Source organism: Monodelphis domestica, chromosome 6 (assembly GCF_027887165.1).
Source record: "Monodelphis domestica isolate mMonDom1 chromosome 6, mMonDom1.pri, whole genome shotgun sequence".
NCBI lineage: Eukaryota > Metazoa > Chordata > Mammalia > Didelphimorphia > Didelphidae > Monodelphis > Monodelphis domestica.
The window spans coordinates 278380786-278400566 of NC_077232.1; the positions used below are offsets into that span (position 1 = coordinate 278380786).

Below are 19781 nucleotides of genomic sequence, written 5' to 3' on the forward strand. Positions count from 1 at the left end.
TGCCTTAGAACCAATATACAGTATTGATTTCAATATGGAAGGTAAGGGTTTATAATAATAATAATAATTTCTCTTGCTTTTTCTTACAGCAATGATAGTTTAAACTCATTTGACTTAAATAACTAGAAAATTGCATAGTGGTTATTTGATTTAGCTGTGATTTTTGTTTTGATAGCAGTGAAATTACAGTCCTCATTGTTTGGGAAAACAGATTTTGTTATTGCTTTTTTCCATCTATGTTAAATTTAAGAAGCAATCATTAAAGCAAACATCTGCCAATGAAAGGCTGGCAAATTTTTGAGTATTTAGATAAAGTAGCTAAGAGGTAGCACTAATAAAACAAAAAAGGAAAAACATTAAAATATAAGCCAGGCCTGTGACATGAGAGAACAAAATGAGCTACTTTTACTAAGCTCAGTAATACCTTATTTCTAATAATATATAAATATTGTATATATTTGTGATTGCATCAGATAACTGAGGCTATTTGGGTACCTTCTGTGAGAAGCTAGCATTTCACTTGAGAGAAAGAACATTTTTTTTAAAGTTAATATTCTGTGTTCTTTATGTATTAATTGTAGGCAGTACAATGTGGATTATAAATTGGAGACTTACCTGAAAATTGCCAGGCTTTATCTGGAAGATGATGACCCTGTCCAGGCAGAGGCTTATATCAACCGAGCTTCCCTACTCCAGAATGAATCAACCAATGAACAATTGCAGATCCATTACAAAGTGAGCTCACTTGGATAGTTGTTCTTTTTTTCTCTCTCTCTTTCAATAACTCATAACAAAGATTTAAATACTTTTTTGATAGAATTAGGTTCCAGAGTGGAAAGATGCTCTGTAAGTATAGTGAAACTATTTATAAATTAGAGAGGACCCCAGGGAGAAAAAACCTAGTTATAACTAAGATCTAGGAGAGGTTTTTTAAGTTTGTTGGACTTAAAATTTTTTTTTGTTTCTGGCAACCATGACAAGAAGGAATAGAGAAAATCTCCCAAACAGACAAATCTCATTTAATTTCTTTTTAAATTCCATGTCTTTTTGCTATATGAACACAGTCTTAACTTACTAAATCTACCTCTTTGGAAAAGTTAGACACCAGCAAGGCTCAGGTCACAATAAAAATAGCTAAAGATTGATACCGGGGTTTTTTGCTAATATAGAATTTGAAATTATTAATGTTTTTCAGTCTTGTCAGGGCTCCAGCTACAAAGTGAAAGGGTAAGGAGATGTGTAATGTAATCATGAGTACCTGGGAGAACAACATACAGAAATCAAAGAACCTGGTGACAAAATTTCCCAGTGTAAAGGGGTTTACAAATGATCTTCCCAGAGGGGAATCCCAAGAGGGCAAACCAATGCCACCAGCATGGAGTTTCTCATCAGTTTTGGAGGCTTTGCCTTAAGCTCTTGGGGCCATAGTGCAGAAGTTCTTCCCTCCTTCCTCATTCTTTCTTTCTGCTGCATCATATGCCTGGTGTTTCTTCAGGCAATGGGTCATATTGTAGTGGGAAATCCTGTTTAATTTGTGATTGGACTATAGCCCAGATTCTTCATTTGACATCTGGGAATTGATGTTTTTAATATTTTGATAAATGAGTTTCAATAGAATTGGTTGCCTTTGGAGTCCTTTGTGCTTCATTTTATGGAATTTGAAACTTCGTTCTAAGAAGGGAGATAATTAACTTCCATAGGCAACTGCTTAGGGCTTTACAACACACTGAAGCCATAGATCCTTTGACTGAATGGATTTGGAGGGAGGTCCGTGGACTGGTTTTTTTATCTTGATTTTTGCTAATTTAGACATCTTCTTGCTGCCCCAGGTGTGCTATGCTCGTGTTCTTGATTATAGAAGGAAGTTCATTGAAGCTGCCCAAAGATACAATGAGCTCTCATATAAGACGATAGTCCATGAAAGTGAGCGACTAGAGGCCTTAAAACATGCTTTGCACTGTACCATCTTAGCATCAGCAGGTAAACACATTCAATATTCATTATCTGAATCCTATGCATCAAATGACTCTTTATAATAACTTAGAACTGTTTGTCACTATCAGAGTTCCTCTACCTATGGTTATTAAATATTCTGGGGGGATAAAAGTGAAACATTTTAACAAACAAAAGGGAGGTCACGGACTGAATAATTGCTCTTTTCTTTAATACCTGATTTCTAAATATATACTTACGTTGTTTTTTTTAAACCCTTACTTTCCGTCTTAGAATTAATACTGTGTATTGGTTCCAAGGCAGAGAGTGGTAAGGGCTAGGCAATGGGGGTTAAGTGACTTTCGCCGGGTCATACAGCTAGGAAGGGTTTGTGGTCAGATTTGAACCCAGGACCTCCCATCTCTGGGTCTGAATCCACTTTCAATCCACTGAGTCACCTAGCTGCCCCCTATATACACTAATGTTAATAATTCTTACATGCATACATCACTGGTACTTAAATGTGGTGCCTTGCTGTACTGTGAAATGCTTTGAGGTAGGAATCAGAACTCCAGTTTTAGGCCCCAGATCTACCACTCACTTGCTGGATCAAGTCACTTGCTGCCTCTGAGATTCATTTTCTTCATCTCTAAAATGGGATAATTCCTATATTCTCTACAAGGTTTTGAGAAGATTTAAGTGATGTCTCTGGAAGTACTTTGTGAATTTTAAAAGGTAATGAAGTGGGGCACCTACGTATCACAGTGGCTAGAGTGCCAGGCCTGGAGTCAGGGAGACCTGGGTTCAAATCTGGCCTCAGACATTTTCTAGCTGTGTGACCATGGGCAAGTCACTTAATGCCAGTTACCTAACCCCTACCACTCTTCTGTCTTAGAATTGATGCTTAGTGTAGTTTCTAAGGCAGAAGTGTTATTTAAAAAAAAAAAGATGTTGAAGTTATATAAAATGAGTGTAACCAAAAAGGTTTGTTCAAAGAAAAACTGAATCTGCTTCAATTTGATGGTGAAATTGCTATTATTGTGCTGCTTTGAAGCATTTAGATTCGTTGCAAGCTTCAATTCTAGGCCTTTCATTCATATGTCCCATACAACATATGAGAGGTAAAATATATATTTTTAGAAGCTATTTATACCAACCTGTGTAATATAATCACTCCAAGAAAACAAGAAGGGAATTGATGTTTAGTAACATTAAATGTGACTTTTGGAAATAATTCTGAAATCTTTTCATCTTGGTTTGTGTTTGCTTAAAAAAATAAATTTAAATTAAAAATACATTTGGCCTAGCTACATAAATGTAAAGCCAATAGCCTTATTTTTAAGAAATAAATTACCCAATGCTACAATAATTTATCACTGTTTAAAAGCTTGTTTGCTTACTTATAGTAAAATAGTTATAGAAGGATAAGAAACCATAAATATTAAGTTTCCTACTTGGAAATTGTTTTTATGATGCTCTGGTTTGTTTTTCTAGGACAACAGCGCTCTCGAATGCTAGCCACTCTTTTTAAGGATGAAAGGTGTCAGCAGCTTGCAGCCTATGGAATCCTAGAGAAAATGTATCTAGATAGGATTATCAGAGGAAATCAGCTTCAAGAATTTGCTGCTATGTTGATGCCTCACCAAAAAGCAACTACAGCTGATGGTATAGATAGATTTTACAAATAGCAGTAATACTGATGATCTAGCTTCATGAATGTCTTGATCCCATGAATCTTTGAATATTTCTATTTAAGAATTTCTAGATATTAGGTAGTATTAATTATAGGCCAGTGTTAATCATAGGCATTTTAATTTCTATGTCATACAGCTTGCACTGTTGAAAGTGTTGCATTTCTTAGATGCAAAGATAATTCCATTAGGGAAAATTGTTGCAGGTCATTAGATTTTTTTATGTCATTTGCAAGAAGGGCATACTTTTCCATACCCCAAAGCACTTAATAAATGTAATTATCCCCCAAAATCATGGATTAGTGTGAGCGCAGATACTATTAATCTTGTTTTAGATGAAGAACAATGAGGTACAACAACATTTGTGTACCACCAAACAAGTAAGGTAGGGGCAAAGGCTGAAATGAAATTTGTTTCCCCAAATTCCAGTTATTTCCCAGTATTACAGCATTTCAACTCTCTTTTTAAAATCCTTTTTTTTATCTTCATTATCCTCTTTCCTGACCTTCTTTAAAGTGCCTTTAAGAGACAGTATGATGTAAGGGAAAGAACCATGTGTTTAGGCTTAGCTCTGGCACTGATCAGCAATATGACTTTGGGTTGAGTCACTGCACATCATTTATCTCAGTTTTTTTCAACTTTAAAATTGAGACAATAATCCATGTTTCAAGTGAGAACTTGAGGTCTAAATAAGATTTTTCTTACTGTAAACATGAAACAGTGTTTTTTTTTATTTTTAATTTTTTTTTGTTACAATACTCACTTTTTTTCCTTCCCTCCCCTCCACCCACCCTTCCCGCAGCCGGCGTGCAATTTCATTGGGTAATGCTTGTGTCCTTGATCAGAACCTATTTCAATGATGTTATTTGCACTAAGATGTTCATTTAGAGTCTACATCCCCAACCATATCCCTTCGACCTATGTATTCAAGCAGCTGGTTTTCTTCGGTGTTTTTACTCCCACAGTGTGAAACAATGTTTTTTAAATCAACTTCATATAACAGTAGCCTGCATTCTTTGTTACTCCCTGGCATATTTTGCCTAATCTAGGAAATTAGCCACCTCTTCTTAGGGGGATCTAAAATCCACGAGGATGAGAGTCATCTTCTCTAGATTCCTTGGTACCACCGCATAGTCATTTTGGCACTATGGAGATTTAATTAAGCATCTGTAGTTGACGTCTGAGAAGATTTTTAAAAAATTTCTCTGATATTCATAGAACTCTTCTATTTGATTTTTTTTTTTCTGATCTCCTTTTCAATTCAGAAAAACAAGGACAAGAGGCAGTAGACTAATCAGTGCCTTTAAGAAAAAAAAAGATCCTAAAATCCCACCAATAAAACCTGTATTTTAAGGGTATATTTTTCTTCAACTTGTCTGGATTGTTGATTGAATAGTCTTACATTTTACCCACTTAGAAGCTAAGGAAACATATCGAAAAATTGTCTTTACTCAATAATTCTCTTGGATGGCCTGTTGTATAATAGGAATGGGTTCTCCTCATTGACTAGAAGTCTTTAAGCAAAGCCCTCATGACCACTTGTCAGGGATGTTGGAAAAGAACTGGCCCATCCAACCTCTGGTCTCCTGCCATGCTCTCTGAGATTCTGACTGATTAGTCACAGTGCATATAACTGGATTCTTGAAGAAATAATGCAATAAATTTGACCCAGGATTTCTTAGACCCTACATGTACATTAACCAGATTTGTTTGCATTTTTACTAATATTTTATTTATTTGGGATGTAGGCTGTGCGGTCAAAACCTTACAAATCAGTGCCTACAATAGTTTGTTTTTTTAAACCCTTATCTTCCATCTCAGCATCATTGCTAAATATTGGTTCCAAGGCAGTAAGGGCTAGGCAGTTGGAGTTAAGTGACTTGCCCACAGTCACACAGTTAGGACTTATCAGAGACCAGACTTGAACCCAGGACCTCCTGTCTCTAGGCCTGGCTCTATCCACCGAACCACCTAGCTACCCCTACAATATTTCTAGCTCAAGTTGTATGTGTGTTTTCATGACCAGTTTTAAAGGTGTATAGTCTTTTTTTTTAAGCTACCATTTATTCTTAACTTCTTTACTTTGGAAAACATTTAATCATTTGTTTTCTCTTTTAAAAGGTATGAGGCTATCTTTGTTTTAAGAAAACCCCAAAAGTTGAATTAGTTAAGCCATTCAGTGTTTTTATTCAAAATTAGTTCCACTTGATTGAATTTAGAATTTAGAACAGTCCCAAATGACCTTTTTCATGTAGTAGGAAGGATAATACAGATAATTATATAAATACTACATTTTTGGAATTCAAAGCAAAATTAGTTGAGAACTTAACCGTTGTCTTGTTTCAATTTACATAAGGTTCCAGCATCTTGGACAGAGCTGTCATTGAGCACAATTTGTTGTCTGCAAGCAAGTTATATAATAACATTACATTTGAGGAGCTTGGAGCTCTATTAGAGATCCCTGCGGCTAAGGTATTTGTTTTATGTTTGATACCAAATAATAGCAATAAATAAAGTTTTAGTGACAGAATGTTAGAATTAATTTGGGTCATTCAGCATCTGCTAAGTACCAGATACTATTACATTTACAAAGATGAATAAAAACAGTCCTGTCTTTAGGAAACTCATAATCAGTGGGTCGATATTTATGAGGATAGGTGAATAAATATGGCAAATGGCAGAATGTACTTGATATTTTAAGAGGTACAAACAAAGGACTGTGGAAATTCAAAGAAAGGGAAAATCAGAGATTGCTTCCTAGAAAAAGCAATATTTGATTTGGCCCTAAAGGATGTGCAACTACAACAGGTACTTAACGGGTTGGCTGGAGAAGGGCATTCATTTCAGGTGGAGGGAACTACATGAGCAAAGACAAAAAAGCTCGGGGTGGAGCATGAGGTGCTTTACGTGGAATAAATGAGGAATGAAAAAGGAAAGATTGGACCTTCCACCTCCAAAGTGTTGTGGTCTTTCACTCATAGAAGTGTGGCCGTAAGCATCCCAGTGCAATGATACAGAATTCGGGGCGTTCATATAACTATAACCTTCCACCCTCTGGACCTCCTTCCTCTGCTGGCTACTATTTGTATTCCCTTTGATGTCATCATTGTTGTACTCCTCAGGGACATTTTCCTTTTCAAGATTCACTCTCCTCCCTTCTCAGTTTTGGGCCTATAGTTAACCAGTTCTGTTCTATATAGTCTTAAACTCTCCAGTTCTTTGTCCTGCCCTTGTGTCTCTGAATACCTTGCCAGATTTTGAACCCTCTGTTACTTCCACCACTTGCGTTGGTTTCATTTTCTCGTGTCTTCCTGAATGGCATGACCACATTTATAAGATAATCTGAGGTCAGCTAGACCTTCACTGCTCCACAGCAGTTTTAAATTTTTTTTCCTGATTGATGCATCACATTGCACTGTACACAGTGGTTGTTTTAGACATTTTCTTCTCTTTTATGAATGTCCTCTTCAATACCTCACAACCCTGTAACATTTCCTATTCTATCCACCTTTGGTCTAGTGCTTTTTTTGTTTCATTTTGGTTTTTTGATTTGAGAAATTTTATTTAATTGATTTAGAATATTTTCCCATGGTTACGTGATTCATGTTCTTTCCTTCTTCCCCTTCTACCCCCCTCCCATAGCCAATGAGCAGTTCCACTAGGTTTTAAATGTGTCATTGATCAAGGCCTATTTCCATATTATTAGTATTTGCATTAGGGTGATCATTTAGAGTCTACATCTTTTGGTCTGGTTTTTGATGAAGTGTAGTGACCCTTCTCACCAAGGCCAGCTCTATTACTTGTGCCTTTGATCCAGTCCCAGTTGTCTCCTCCCACACATTGCCCTTTGTCTAGGACTCCTTCTATTCTTGATTAATCATTATTTGACTGTACCATTTCTTTCTGCTATTATTGTCTGTTTTCTCTTTTGTAGCCTGACTCTTAGATTCTTCTCTTTAACCTGTTTTAATTTGGCTTCAGACTTCATTACTTAGTTGAAACTCCTCCAGTGGTTACTGACAATCTGTTAATTGCTAAATCCATTGGCCTTTCTCATCCTTGACCTCTTTGGAGCATATTATCTCCATTCTTGAATTTTCATGAAATTGTTCTCATGTAATTTTCCTGCTATCTTCTTGGTTGTTTTTTCTTAGTCCCCTTTGCCTGAATCATGATTTGTGTTCTGCTCCTCAGATCCTCATAACAGTTATGTGATGTTATCCCCATTTTACAGTTGAAGAAACTAAGGCAGATAAGGGGCTAAGTGACCTGCCCAGATTCACACAGCTATTAAGTGTTTGAGACTACATTAAAATTTAGATTTTCCTATTGCTCTATCTACTGTGCTGCCTAGAGCTCTCTATGGTGAAGCTTATGGACTCTTTCAGAATAATATGTTGTTGCCTATAGATAATTGAAGGAAATGTTAAATTTCAGGTAGGTTAGTGCACATAAATATAAATCTTTTTTTGTCCTTCAAGCTCAAAATCCCCTAAAATCCCAGGTTAAGAACCTCTGCTCTTGGATATGTTGTTATAACATTTCCCCTCAATTTAACTTATGTCATTACACTCCATTTCCCAAGGAATTTCATTTTGTCTTGAGCATGTCTTTAAAAACAAGCCTCTCAGGAGAACTGATTTTCAAGACACAGTAAATTGGTAATAATGGGGATGGAGGGTTAATTTTCTAGGAAAAATTCCCCTATAGAATAATCACAGCTGATGTCAATTCAGGGCAACCCTTCAGTACATTTTCTGGTTAGACTTTCTAAGCTATGATCTTGGAGAGAAAGGGAAATAGCATGAGTGATTTGTCATCAGTCATCTGTCTTCTTTACATATATATATGAATATATGCCCCTAGATCCATGGCTGTCTACCTTAATATTGACATGACAACTAAGAAACAAAACCATGTCCCTAACCCCACTCCCCCTTTGCTTTTAATAGTAGCCCTCAGATTCTTTTTTTAATTAAAAAAAAAAGTATCTGAGAGAAAGTTAGGAAATCCTAAGGGTGAATCTGGCTTCAGACATTTCCTGTATGACCCTGAGCAAATCACTTAACCTCTTTTTGCCTCAGTTTCCTCAACTATGTAAAATGGGGATAATAACCTTACAGATAATAATCTTATCTTGCAGAGTTGCTGTGAGAATCAAATGAGATAATGTTTCTAAAGCACTTTTTTCAGATGTTTCTGGGTTGTAGATTTAAAAGTTTTGAATTATACCTATTGAAAAAATTGTGAAAAGTTAATACTTATTCAATATTGAATTTCCTAGGATTCCATATTATGAGAATGGCCTGCTTTAAGAGGTTGTAACTTCTTGTTAAAAGTCTCCAAGCAAAGATGGAGCACTTCTTGTGAACACATGTGGATAAGACTAAATGGCTTCTGGGATCCCAACTCTTAAGATTCTCTATGTAATTTCTTTTTTTCAGGCAGAGAAGATAGCATCTCAAATGATTACAGAAGGGCGTATGAATGGATTTATTGATCAGATTGATGGAATAGTTCATTTTGAAAGTAAGAAGGATTTACCATTTTTGTTATTAGAAATCTTAAAATGCATTTCAATAGCTGTTGATTTAAGTAGACATATTGAAAACAGAATTTCTTCCTCCAGTAGGTGGCAGTAATTTTATTTAGAACAAGTCTGTTATGTGACACAGTACCCAATATAAGTAATGTTGACTAATAATTATTGTAATTTTCTAAAAATAGTAGTAACCAATGTGCTTTTTGCTTCTCTGACACATTTTTATACTTTTTCTATCCATTGTTTCATAATTAACTTTCTTACAGTGAGATTTTTTTTAAACTCTGGAAGTAATTATTGAGATTTCACTCTGGAATTTTAATCTTGGTTTGACCCAGAGGCAGCTTGGTGTAATGGAGAGTTGTCCTGAAGTCAGGAAAATGTGGGTGCATCTACTGCCTGGGACTCCTCTTTCCTGGGTGACTCTGAGTCAGACTGAAAATCACCAAGGAGGAAGTGTTCAGGAGGTCCTTATATCAGCAGCGTCAAATTCAAATAGAAATTGATTTTGGGGGGTTGCACAGTGACTTGGAAAACCACAAGAAAATATTTTCTTTTTTGGATTATTTTAAAATTTAATTTGTTACACATTTTCTGATTACATTTTATTCTGGTTCTTGCTGTCTTGTGAGCAGGTAGCTTTACACTTCTGTCTTTCAACTGATAAAATCACAAGTCTAGTCCCTTTCCCTGACCCTTCTAGATATGTTTCAGTGATTAATGGAGATTTTTACATTTTTCCTCTTTTCTTTTAGCCCGAGAGGCTTTGCCAACATGGGACAAACAGATTCAATCACTTTGTTTCCAAGTGAATAACCTTTTGGAGAAGATAAGTCAGACAGCCCCTGAGTGGACAGCACAGGCCATGGAAGCTCAGATGGCCCAGTGACTCAACACTAATTTGATGGCTTCTGTGCTATCTTCTTCATCCTTATACAGATTAATTTCACTACAACTACAAAGAATCTGTATTGTGACCCTCCACATTTCAGTGTCCTCTTACAGCAGAATATTTAAAGAAGAATTATTTAAGAGGAGATGGTATGAATGAACCTTGAAAATGTCTAAATCCTTAGTCCCCCTCTTTGGTGGGTGTCCATCTATCAGTTGTTCTAAAGGCATTTGTTTAAATTGATGGAGTGAAATCTCTGTGACTGAAAATATTTGCTATAGTTCTTTACCTTGTAGTATGTTGTATATGTGCTTTATTCCTCTCTAATGTTCCAATAAAGAGGGGAATGAGCCAAATTAAATTTTCTGTTTTATTATTTTTTTCCTCCATCTGTTCCCCAGAATTTTTTAACAAAACCATATGTTCAAATTTTACATTTATAGATATTAATTATACCCAAAAAGAAAAAGCCCATAGTTACATTTGAGATTTGGACAGTTCATTGTATTTTTAGTTATTTTAAAATAAGGACAGCAGGGAAATGGAATAAAAATATTAAGTTGTTTATAGAATCTCCTCAAAAGGATGCAAGAATTCACTGGCAGTAAACTAAAGATTTCTGAAAATTAAATTATAAATGAAAAGTATTAAAATTAGTATCACTTAAATAATATAAAACATGTACACAGAAATTCTTATTCTGAATACTTTTATTTGCTTTCTATTAAAAAATCACATTACAAATCAAGAATTATGAGTCATGATACAGCAGAGATTAAAGCTTCAGGATAAACTGGCATGGCATTCCATCATTATTAAACTTCTAAAGCATGTAGCAATTTAGGACAAGAGTTAGAGGAATACTTAAAAGAGATATATTTTTCACATGTTAAAACTAATGTTGGTTGCTTCATCAAAAACACAAGACTTCATCTGCAAAAACAAAAAACCGAGTTAGAGTCCCCAAGTTATCACAAGATTTAATCATGTTCTAATTCTTATCTATTCAACTCTCCTTTTAGTTTTTTATCCACATAAGAGTTTTAAAGTTCAGTGAACAGGACAGTGGGCCAAAGAAATGAGCAAGAATCTCAGGAATCATGCCATCTAATGTCTAATGAGTCCTTCTCTTGCTATTTCCCCATTTTCTCTCTCTCTTTATTATATTCCCCTATTCTTCTCAAGTTCCAAACCCAAGCCAAGCCCACTCATTTTCAGTTGATCGTCTCACTTTTTTTTATTCAAAACGTGGAAATTATTAAGAGTTAAGTAAGCTTTCATCTCTTTCCTCGCTCTCACTCAGAATCCCGTAGTGGTCTCATTATCTTTATGAAAACTTTTTTTTTCTTTTAAACTCTTATTTTCTGTCTTAGAATCAATACTGTGTATTGGTTCCAAGGCAAGAGTGGTAAAGGCTAGGCAATGAGGTTTAAGTGACTTATCCAGGGTCACATAGCTGGGACGTGTCTGAGGCCAGATTTGACCCTTGCACTTCCCATCTCCAGGCCTGGCTCTCCATCCACTTAGCTACTTAGCTGTGCTGAAATAGTATTTTGCAGTTGTTACTCTAAAGGACTTTATGTGTAGTAAGGACTTAATAAGTATTCTTAACAGATTAAATCCTTAGTAGACTCTTGGGAAATCAAGCATACCAATTAGTTGACCCCATCCACTGAAATGGGGTACCAAACTAAATCAAATTTATTTTCCTTTGAAGAAATTAGCCTTTATGATTATGGTGACATGAGAGATCTAAGTTTTCTTGATTGAAAAAATTGAAAAAGCAAATTTAAGAAGTTCCACCTAGTTCATCTTAAAAGACCCATTGTGTCTGTGAAGAAACCCCACTGATTTACCATTAGTTTTTTCAGAAAGCATTCATTCCCCTCCTTCTATTAATGTCTCTCTTAAGTTGGCAAAGAGAACACACAGTACAACAAGTAGTCACCATGAAGTCACTGCAGATGGATCCCTGTTAAAAGAAGTAAAAAAGATCATTAAATCATTACATTGAACTCATTAAGTGGTTCCAAGATACTTGGATGGGGCAACAATAGGCACAGATCTTGGAATATTGAATCCAAGGTGATAAAAATCACATTCATCAGTTTAGTAAGGAAGGTTTTCTATTTGTCTTCCTTATCACATTTATGTTTTCTAATACTATATGGGATTAGGAATACTGCAGCATTTTAAAGACCTGGAATTTTCACCCACTAGTGCAGATGAGAAGACTTTCTCTATAATTCAGTAGGTGGTCTTTAGGAGTGATATCCACTCAATCTTATAACCAAATGGAACTTAACTAGACTGGTTATAGATATAGATATAGATAGATAGATAGATAGCAGGCAGAGGTCATAGGACCCATGCTTAAGCTTTTCCAGCTTCTGCTGACAGGCTGCAAAAGAGCTTCTGGGTTCCTCCCACAGAAAGATAGGGCATTAAGGATTGAGTAAAATATGTGAATGGTATCAGTTAATTAGCAGGCATGTAGGTTGGCCTGGTCAGAGTACTGGGCCTAGAGTCAGGAAGACCTACATTCACATCTGGGCTCAGATATTTCCTAACTGTATGACTCTAGGAAAATCACTTAATTTCAGTTTGCTCTAGTTTCCTCAGATGTGAAATGGGGGTAATAGCACTTACATCCTAGGGTCACTGTTTGGATCAAATGAAATAATATTTGTAAAGCACTTAGCACAGCACCTGACACAGAGCAGGTGCTCCATAAATGTTTATTCTTTCCCCTCTTCCCTACCAATCACTACAGAATAAACATCTTGTGTTTATTTGTATCAGTGCCACACAGGGTGAGACTAACAAAATAGGGTGAAATAATATGTAATTGATATTATACATAAAAATAGGATGCCCAGAGTAAATGTAGGAATTGTTAAAATACAGGGCATTCCAAAGGGCTTTAAAAGAATGCATGCCCTTTGACCCAGCAATACCACTTCTTTGTGCTGAGAATGCTTTCAAGTTATCACTAGAAACTGTCTCCTTGATTTGCTAAATCATTTTTTACTAGCAAGTTTATTGCATGTGTACCCTTTGCTGTTGAAATATCTTTATTCCTTTCTCCCCCTGTATCTTTATCCATTGTTCCATAAACCCTACTCCATATTTCTTCAACATCTTTCTCTTCTTTAGTTTTGTTTCCTTTTTGTACCCACTAATTGTATGTCAATGCAGTCCACCCCCACCCCTGCCCCAGTCCTTTTCCCCATTTCCTTTCCCAGCTTTGCTTTTTGCTATTACCCCCTTGCATCTGGCTTCATAATTGGCATTGTTTGGCAGCACCTGAGACTATCTGTGAATAATGTGATCTCACACCTTGGATGAATTTCTCCATGGTTTCTAAATTTGGGGCTTGCAATTACAATTGCAACATTTTGTATTTGTGTGTTGTTGCTATACTTTATGTTGCTTTTCCAGGACCCCTTTTTGTTAGAATGGACTAATTGTGCCTTTAAATAGCAGTCATGAACTATGTGTCCCAATTTCCCACATTTGGGTACATTTGTTAAACATTTAGGTACATTTCTCCTTTGATTGTTTTGTGTGTAATTTCTTGTTGGTCTATATTACTGCAGAGTAGCTAGATTTTTTTATTTCCTCAATTTCTTTTTGTTTAATTGTGCTATTTGCCTCCTTGAGCTTGGTTTTAAGCTCTTTTATTATCTCATCCTTTTCATTTAAGATTTCTTTATGACCTGCGAATATGTAAGTTGCAGTTTTTCTTAAATCTTCCAGGCTTAGCATTTCCCAGTCTGGGCATTGAAGTTTAAAATATGATCTAATAGGTGTGTTACTGCCTTTCACAAATTGTCTCCTTATGTGTTGGAGATTTTGTTCATTTAAATTTTCAAAGCCAAGCATGTCCTCTGGTACTTCGATTACCCTATCAATGAACTTTGATGGATATTCTCCACTCTCCTTCCTTAGCTTCTCAAATTGTCCCCAAGGATTTGCTCTTTTTGAAAAACTTTTCATTGCCTCTAATAGATCTTCTCTGGCCTTTCTTAGATAACATAGATTTGCATTATTAGATAAATTTTAAGTCTATCCCTTCCTGTGGCCATTGTATTGGAGGGGAATACTAAAAGATGGGGACTGAATAGATGTTACCCCAGGAAACAGGTTGAGGAAAAGGGGACTTGATTCTAAGGCACACCTTCCTTTTGTTCTCTCTCTCTCTCTCTCTCTCTGCTAGGCAGTCTAATGAAGTCCTTGCCTACCAAATGGTGTCAGCCCCTCCCCAATCTTCCCATTTGAATATTTAAATAGTCCCTCCTACTACAAAGTTAAAGACAGCTTCTTAGAGTAAAAAATCTAATTTATTCTCTTTTGGGAAAGAGGGGATAGGGAAATTAACAGGATCGAGGGGAAGGGGTTTCCCTAAACTATAAATCTATCTCTGATAGAAGGCTTCAGTTCAAAAGTCCTTTCTATTCAGTTGAGATCTTCACTGGGCAAGACTCTTTCAATTCAGCCAGATTAAGGAGGATAACAGCCAAGCACCTCTTCAGCCTTCCTCTTTTCAGAGAGGTTGGTCAGAGAGAAGTGAAGTGGTGTAGCCACCAGACCACTCCAAGAAGTGTCCAGAAAATCAGCTTTGGCCAATTGCCCCTCCCTTCCAACCTTTAGAATCTCTCCTTTCCCCAATGGGGTCTGTAAGGTTCCATCATGTTTCTCTTGAGCTCTTCTTTTGCATTTCATCTTCATCCCTTCATCATACTATGATGTTAAATTTGGATTGTTTCTAGTTTCATCAATGAACTGTTGCTTTTCCCTTTTTGAAAATAATTCTGAGAGAAGAATTTCAGTATCCTGGAAATTTGGATCATAAAACCTAATTGCTCTTTTAAATTCTTTCAAGCATTATACCAGTTCAGAAAACCAGGAAGTCATTCTTTTTTTCAGACTTTCAAAGTCTGCTGCTGTAAACGGCTTATGTGTTTTGATATGGCCTATGCCGGCATCTGCTTGTAGGCTTCTTTGATCTCTTAGTGGCAGTATTGGTATTCCCCCTTCAGCCCCATCTGTCTTTTCTTCCTCAGCTACATTGTCAGTTTTAAGTGTGTCTTGTTGTGTGTTAATAGCTTTGCCATTTTGTTTCTCCTCAGTTAGTTGCTTAACCACATTTGCTTTAGCTGTCATCTCCCTCATGGCTATAAAACATCATTACTGAGATTTCATTGTCTTTTGCTTTTTTCCCACAAATTAGATGCACATATTTTTTTCAGGGCATAGTATAAATGGACTAAGGAGAATAATACTCCAGCATATGTGGGAACAAATGGAATCAAGCGATCTAAACTAATCTTCTGCCATTTAAAGCTTTCATAGATGTTAAGTAGAAAATAAATATAATCTGGAATCATGACAAAAAATAAGGTGTAAACCATATAAAAGAAATGTCCCATCAAGACTAGATAACCAGGAGCAGCTGGGTAGCTCAGTGGATTGAGAGCCAGGCCAAGAGATGGGAGGTCCTAGGTTCAAATCTGGCCTCAGACACTTCCCAGCTGTGTGACCCTGGGCAAGTCACTTGACCCCCATTGCCTAGCCCTTACCACTCTTCTACCATTGCCTAGCCCTTACCACTCTTCTACCTTGGAGCCAATACAAGGTATTGACTCCAAGAAGGAAGATAAGGGTTTAAAAAAAAAGAATACTAGATAACCCATGGCAAGTAATAATCTCTTTGTTGTCTTGAAAAACCCTTTGCAATGGGAAAAAAAATAATGTCTTTATGTCTGGCCCTTTAATAGTTGCCTCCTCCCTTCATCATCATGAGTGGTTTCTTATTGGCTGTGGTGTTGCTAGGCAGATTAGCTGTACTTAATCAAACACTGCTGTCAGGATGACTACTTTCCATAGTCACACACCTTTGAAATGTATATAGGCCCAACCTCTCTGAAACCTTCTTGACACCTCCCGCTGCCTTCTTCACAAATTTTTGGTAAAAGAGGCTGGAAAACCTAGCTGGCTTCACCAAAACTGTAAGAAAAAATTCTACCTACAGATATTAATTTGGATTGGGTGAAATGGGGAAGAGGCATAACTTGAAGTTACCTAGAAACCTTTCTCCCTTGAGGCCCCCCCTCACCCTTACAAAGATTTAACTAAAGATGATTTAATAACAAGTCCAAAAGGGAAGGTATGAGGATAGAGGGAATGTAGGGATTGCCCTATACTTTAGCAGATTGGTTTTCAAGTCTCTCAGCTTTTGAGCTGAGCCCAGGCTTCACAGGTTTGTGGACAGTTTCTTTTATTCCTGTTCTATACTATACCTATGCTAGTTTTCTTAAGTTCAAAGTCTTTAGCAGTAGACAGCAAGAGGAAAAAAGATTCTGACCTTCCAAGCTGGTTTAGCCTGTCTTCAGGCTAATGCCCTAAAGACCCCCATTACAGTTCAAGCAGCTCCCCTTAAATCCTTTTGTTTGATGGCATGATCCAAAGGAATCCAGGTAGAGACAATAGTGGAGAAAATCCCAGGAATAGAGGTAGTTTCTATCCTGAGAGGCAGAGAGAGATCCTTCCAGTCCTGAGGTCCAGGAAAGAGTCCTCGCCAGAGTCACTGTCACCCTCTCAAGTCCTACTCCCTCCTCCAACTGCCTTTGTTGTCAATCAAACCTCTCTCCAACATTCCAAACCCTTTCTGTGCACTTTTCCCCACATAGGTTTGTACCCCAAAGAGATAAAAAAAAAAGATGGAAAAGGATGTTTTACAAAAATATTCATACCTGTACTCTATGGTGGCCAAAAATTGGAAAATGAGAGGTGTCCCTTGATTAGGAAGTGGCTAGACAAATTGTGGTATATGTTGGTATTGGAATACTATTTGTGCTTTAAGGAATGATGAACTGTTTGATTTCTATAAGAACTGGAAAGACCTATGTGAACTAATGTAGAGTGAAATAAGCAGAGCCAGGAGGACATTGTACATAGCAACTGAAACATTGTGGGACAATCAAATCAGACTTTGCTACTAAAAGCAATGCAATGACCCAGGACAACTCTGAGGGACTCATGAGAAAGAATGATGTCACTTGTTTATATGGGTATAAGTTCGGGGGTTTTGGTTTTAAAAGGTGACTATTATAAAGACGAATAATATGGAAATGGGCTTTGAGTAATAATATATGTGTAACCTAGTGGAATTGCTTGTCAACTCTGAGAGGGGGAAGAAAAAAGGGAGGGAGACAATATGAATCATGTAACCATGGAAAAACTTTAAATTAAATTAAAAAAAAAATACAGGGTATTCTATTATGCCCTTGAGCAGGGGCATAATAAATAAATAATATACATATAATAATATAAAAATGCTAATGAAACAACTTGGTTGTTTAAAAATGGGAAAATCAATATAATTTCTTCCCTTGAATCCTAAGGAATTTATTTTATATATTTAAAAACATTTTCAGAAGTGGTCAGATTGCCAAAGGCATACCAAAAAAAAATTTAAGGATCTCTGCCCTAAGGGGATTCTAATAAGAGTATGGCAGAAAGACATAGTTCTAGCTATTCATCTCCCTCCCCAAAGACCCTTTAAAAAAGAAAAACTAGGAAATGCCTGAGGCTTGATTTGAGCTCAGGACTTCCCATCTTCATGCCTGACTCTCAGTCCAGAGTCACCAACTACCCAACCCATCGTCCATTTTATTTCTCTTTCTCAGAGCATGAAATGAAGGGTGAGACAACATTGCAGGATAGCCAGTGTCTTGTATGTGGTCATAAATCTCTCCCCCTGGGTTAAGTCAAATCGAGCATTTTAGACCCTGGACTGAACACTAAGGGCAAAGAAAAGGTGAGGATCTAAGTCTCTTAACAATCTGAACAGATAGGATCCATTTGTATACCGATTCTGCCAGTATGATCATACAGGGGTGGGAGGTGACTCACAGTGATGCCATATCTGGTACGGTAGAGGGTCCTCATGGCCACACTTGATCCACACAAACAGCATTCATTCATGTCAGAAGCTATTTGGCAGGAGAGGCAAAGGGGACAGAATATCCCACAAAGACCTAATCATGGAGGAAATCACAAGCTGTAGTTACCTTGTTTTGTTCTTTCAAAGCTTGAATTCTCTAAAGCCTCCTTAAAGAGAAACTGCTAAATCCAAGGGTGGGGTGGGGATAAGAAAATCTCTTAACACTACATGCGAAGTCTGTTGTTTCTGACAGTGAAGAAGCACCCAATACTTTTCCCAGCTCCCCAACCTGGTTTTATGTGCCTGTTTAGCACCAGCGAAATTTCATGACAGATGGATGAGAGTAATATGGCTTATGTAAAACTTGACTATAGCTTTGGGGAGGGTAGAATTAAAAAAACATTTTTTTTTTAAATTTATGTTTTCGTTATCATGCAAAACACTTATGGGCCATTATTGTAAGAGCACACTCACACAAAACCACAACCTTAAATAAAACTGTAAATACAATGATGTAAAAGATACTCTGCTTATTTTCCTATGTGGGTATGTACAGTGTTTAATGAATGCTTGTTAGATTGATGGAAATGGCAGATAGGAGACTGAAATTTTTAAAAAAAATTCAAGAAGAGAAACCTAAGAATTAAATGTAAAGGTGGTGTTAAAATCTTTTTTTTTTTAAGCCTTACCTTAGAATCTATGTTAAGTATCAGTTCCAAGGCAGAAGAGCAGTAAGGGCTAAGAAGTTGGGGTTAGATGACTTGCCCAGGGTCACATAGCTAGAAATCATCCAAGGGCAGATTTGAACCCAGGTCTTCCCAACTCCAGGTTTACTCCCTATCCACCCCAATGAAGGTAACATCTTAATGAGGCCATGTCATTTCTGAGAAATAAAATTATTCAGGTAGATTGAGAAAATGCAGATGGAATAACAATGGTAAAAAAAAAAACTCACAAAAACCCAACCCTAAAACAACTAGGAGGCCACATATCTTTACAAACCAATGCCAAGAGAGCTTAGTGGGCAGAATTCTGCAAGGCTATTTAAGAATGAGAGCAGGAGGCAGCTAGGTGACTCAGTGGATTAAGAGCCAGGCCTAAGGAGGGGAAGTCCTAGATTTAAATCTGGTCTCAGGTGCTTACTAGCTCTGTCCTTCCCTGCTTGCCTCAGTTTTCTCATCTATAAAATGAGCCGAAGAAAAGAATGGAAAACCTTTCCAGTATCTTTGCCAACAAAACCCCAAATGGGGATCATGAAGAATCCATTATGACTGAAAAGTGACTGAACAACAAAAATCTAAGAATTATTTGCCTCTCCTCTCCAGTACAATGAAATCAAATACTATATTCCAGAATCTCAAGCAAGTAAATTGCCTAGAAATATTGGAGACAGAGGCCAGGTTCCAAATTGATAGAATCTATAGAATACTCACAGAGAGAAGTTTTTAATTGTTATTTACCCAGAAATATAGCCCCATATCCCAGGGCTTCAAGTAAAAAAAAAAATCTTGCAAATAGCCAAAAAATGTGAAATTTACATATCAACAATGTGGTAGGAACAGTATTTCCACGGACAACTTAGACTTAACATTCCTGGAGACTTGATTGTCTCAGAGGACTAAAAGCTCAAACCACTGACCTCATTTCTATTTCCCCTGAATACTGTATAATTGAAAATCTGTTACCCTAAAAAGAGAACTACATTTTCTAGGAGCCCACTGACTCCCTGTGGTTAGGTATTTCCTGTAGACAGGGGATATTAGGTGGGGACTGGAG

At 36.8% G+C, this 19781-nt stretch overlaps 2 protein-coding genes across 8 annotated transcripts in view; one reads left to right on the forward strand and one right to left on the reverse strand.

The window, feature by feature from the left end:
- The window catches only part of COPS4 (COP9 signalosome subunit 4), a 31759-nt gene extending 21341 nt beyond the window's left edge, over positions 1–10418 (forward strand). For 5 of the 6 annotated variants that reach the window (XM_016422994.2, XM_001366121.4, XM_056803278.1 and 2 more), the window contains exons 5-10: positions 582–735; positions 1830–1980; positions 3427–3597; positions 5980–6095; positions 9068–9152; positions 9921–10418. In XM_016422994.2, the coding sequence (XP_016278480.1) occupies positions 582–735; positions 1830–1980; positions 3427–3597; positions 5980–6095; positions 9068–9152; positions 9921–10054 (811 nt within the window). In that variant the 3' untranslated portion in view covers positions 10055–10418. The remainder of the gene's footprint in view (positions 1–581; positions 736–1829; positions 1981–3426; positions 3598–5979; positions 6096–9067; positions 9153–9920) is intronic. The other variant, XM_007495764.3, reaches the window with a different exon arrangement.
- A 331-nt stretch (positions 10419–10749) lies between these two features.
- PLAC8 (placenta associated 8) overlaps positions 10750–19781 on the reverse strand; it is a 37926-nt gene continuing 28894 nt past the window's right edge. For both annotated transcript variants that reach the window (XM_056803281.1, XM_007495762.3), the window contains 3 exons: positions 17975–18099; positions 11914–12029; positions 10750–10990 (listed from right to left, as the gene is read on the reverse strand). In XM_056803281.1, the coding sequence (XP_056659259.1) occupies positions 11925–12029; positions 17975–18099 (230 nt within the window). In that variant the 3' untranslated portion in view covers positions 10750–10990; positions 11914–11924. The remainder of the gene's footprint in view (positions 10991–11913; positions 12030–17974; positions 18100–19781) is intronic.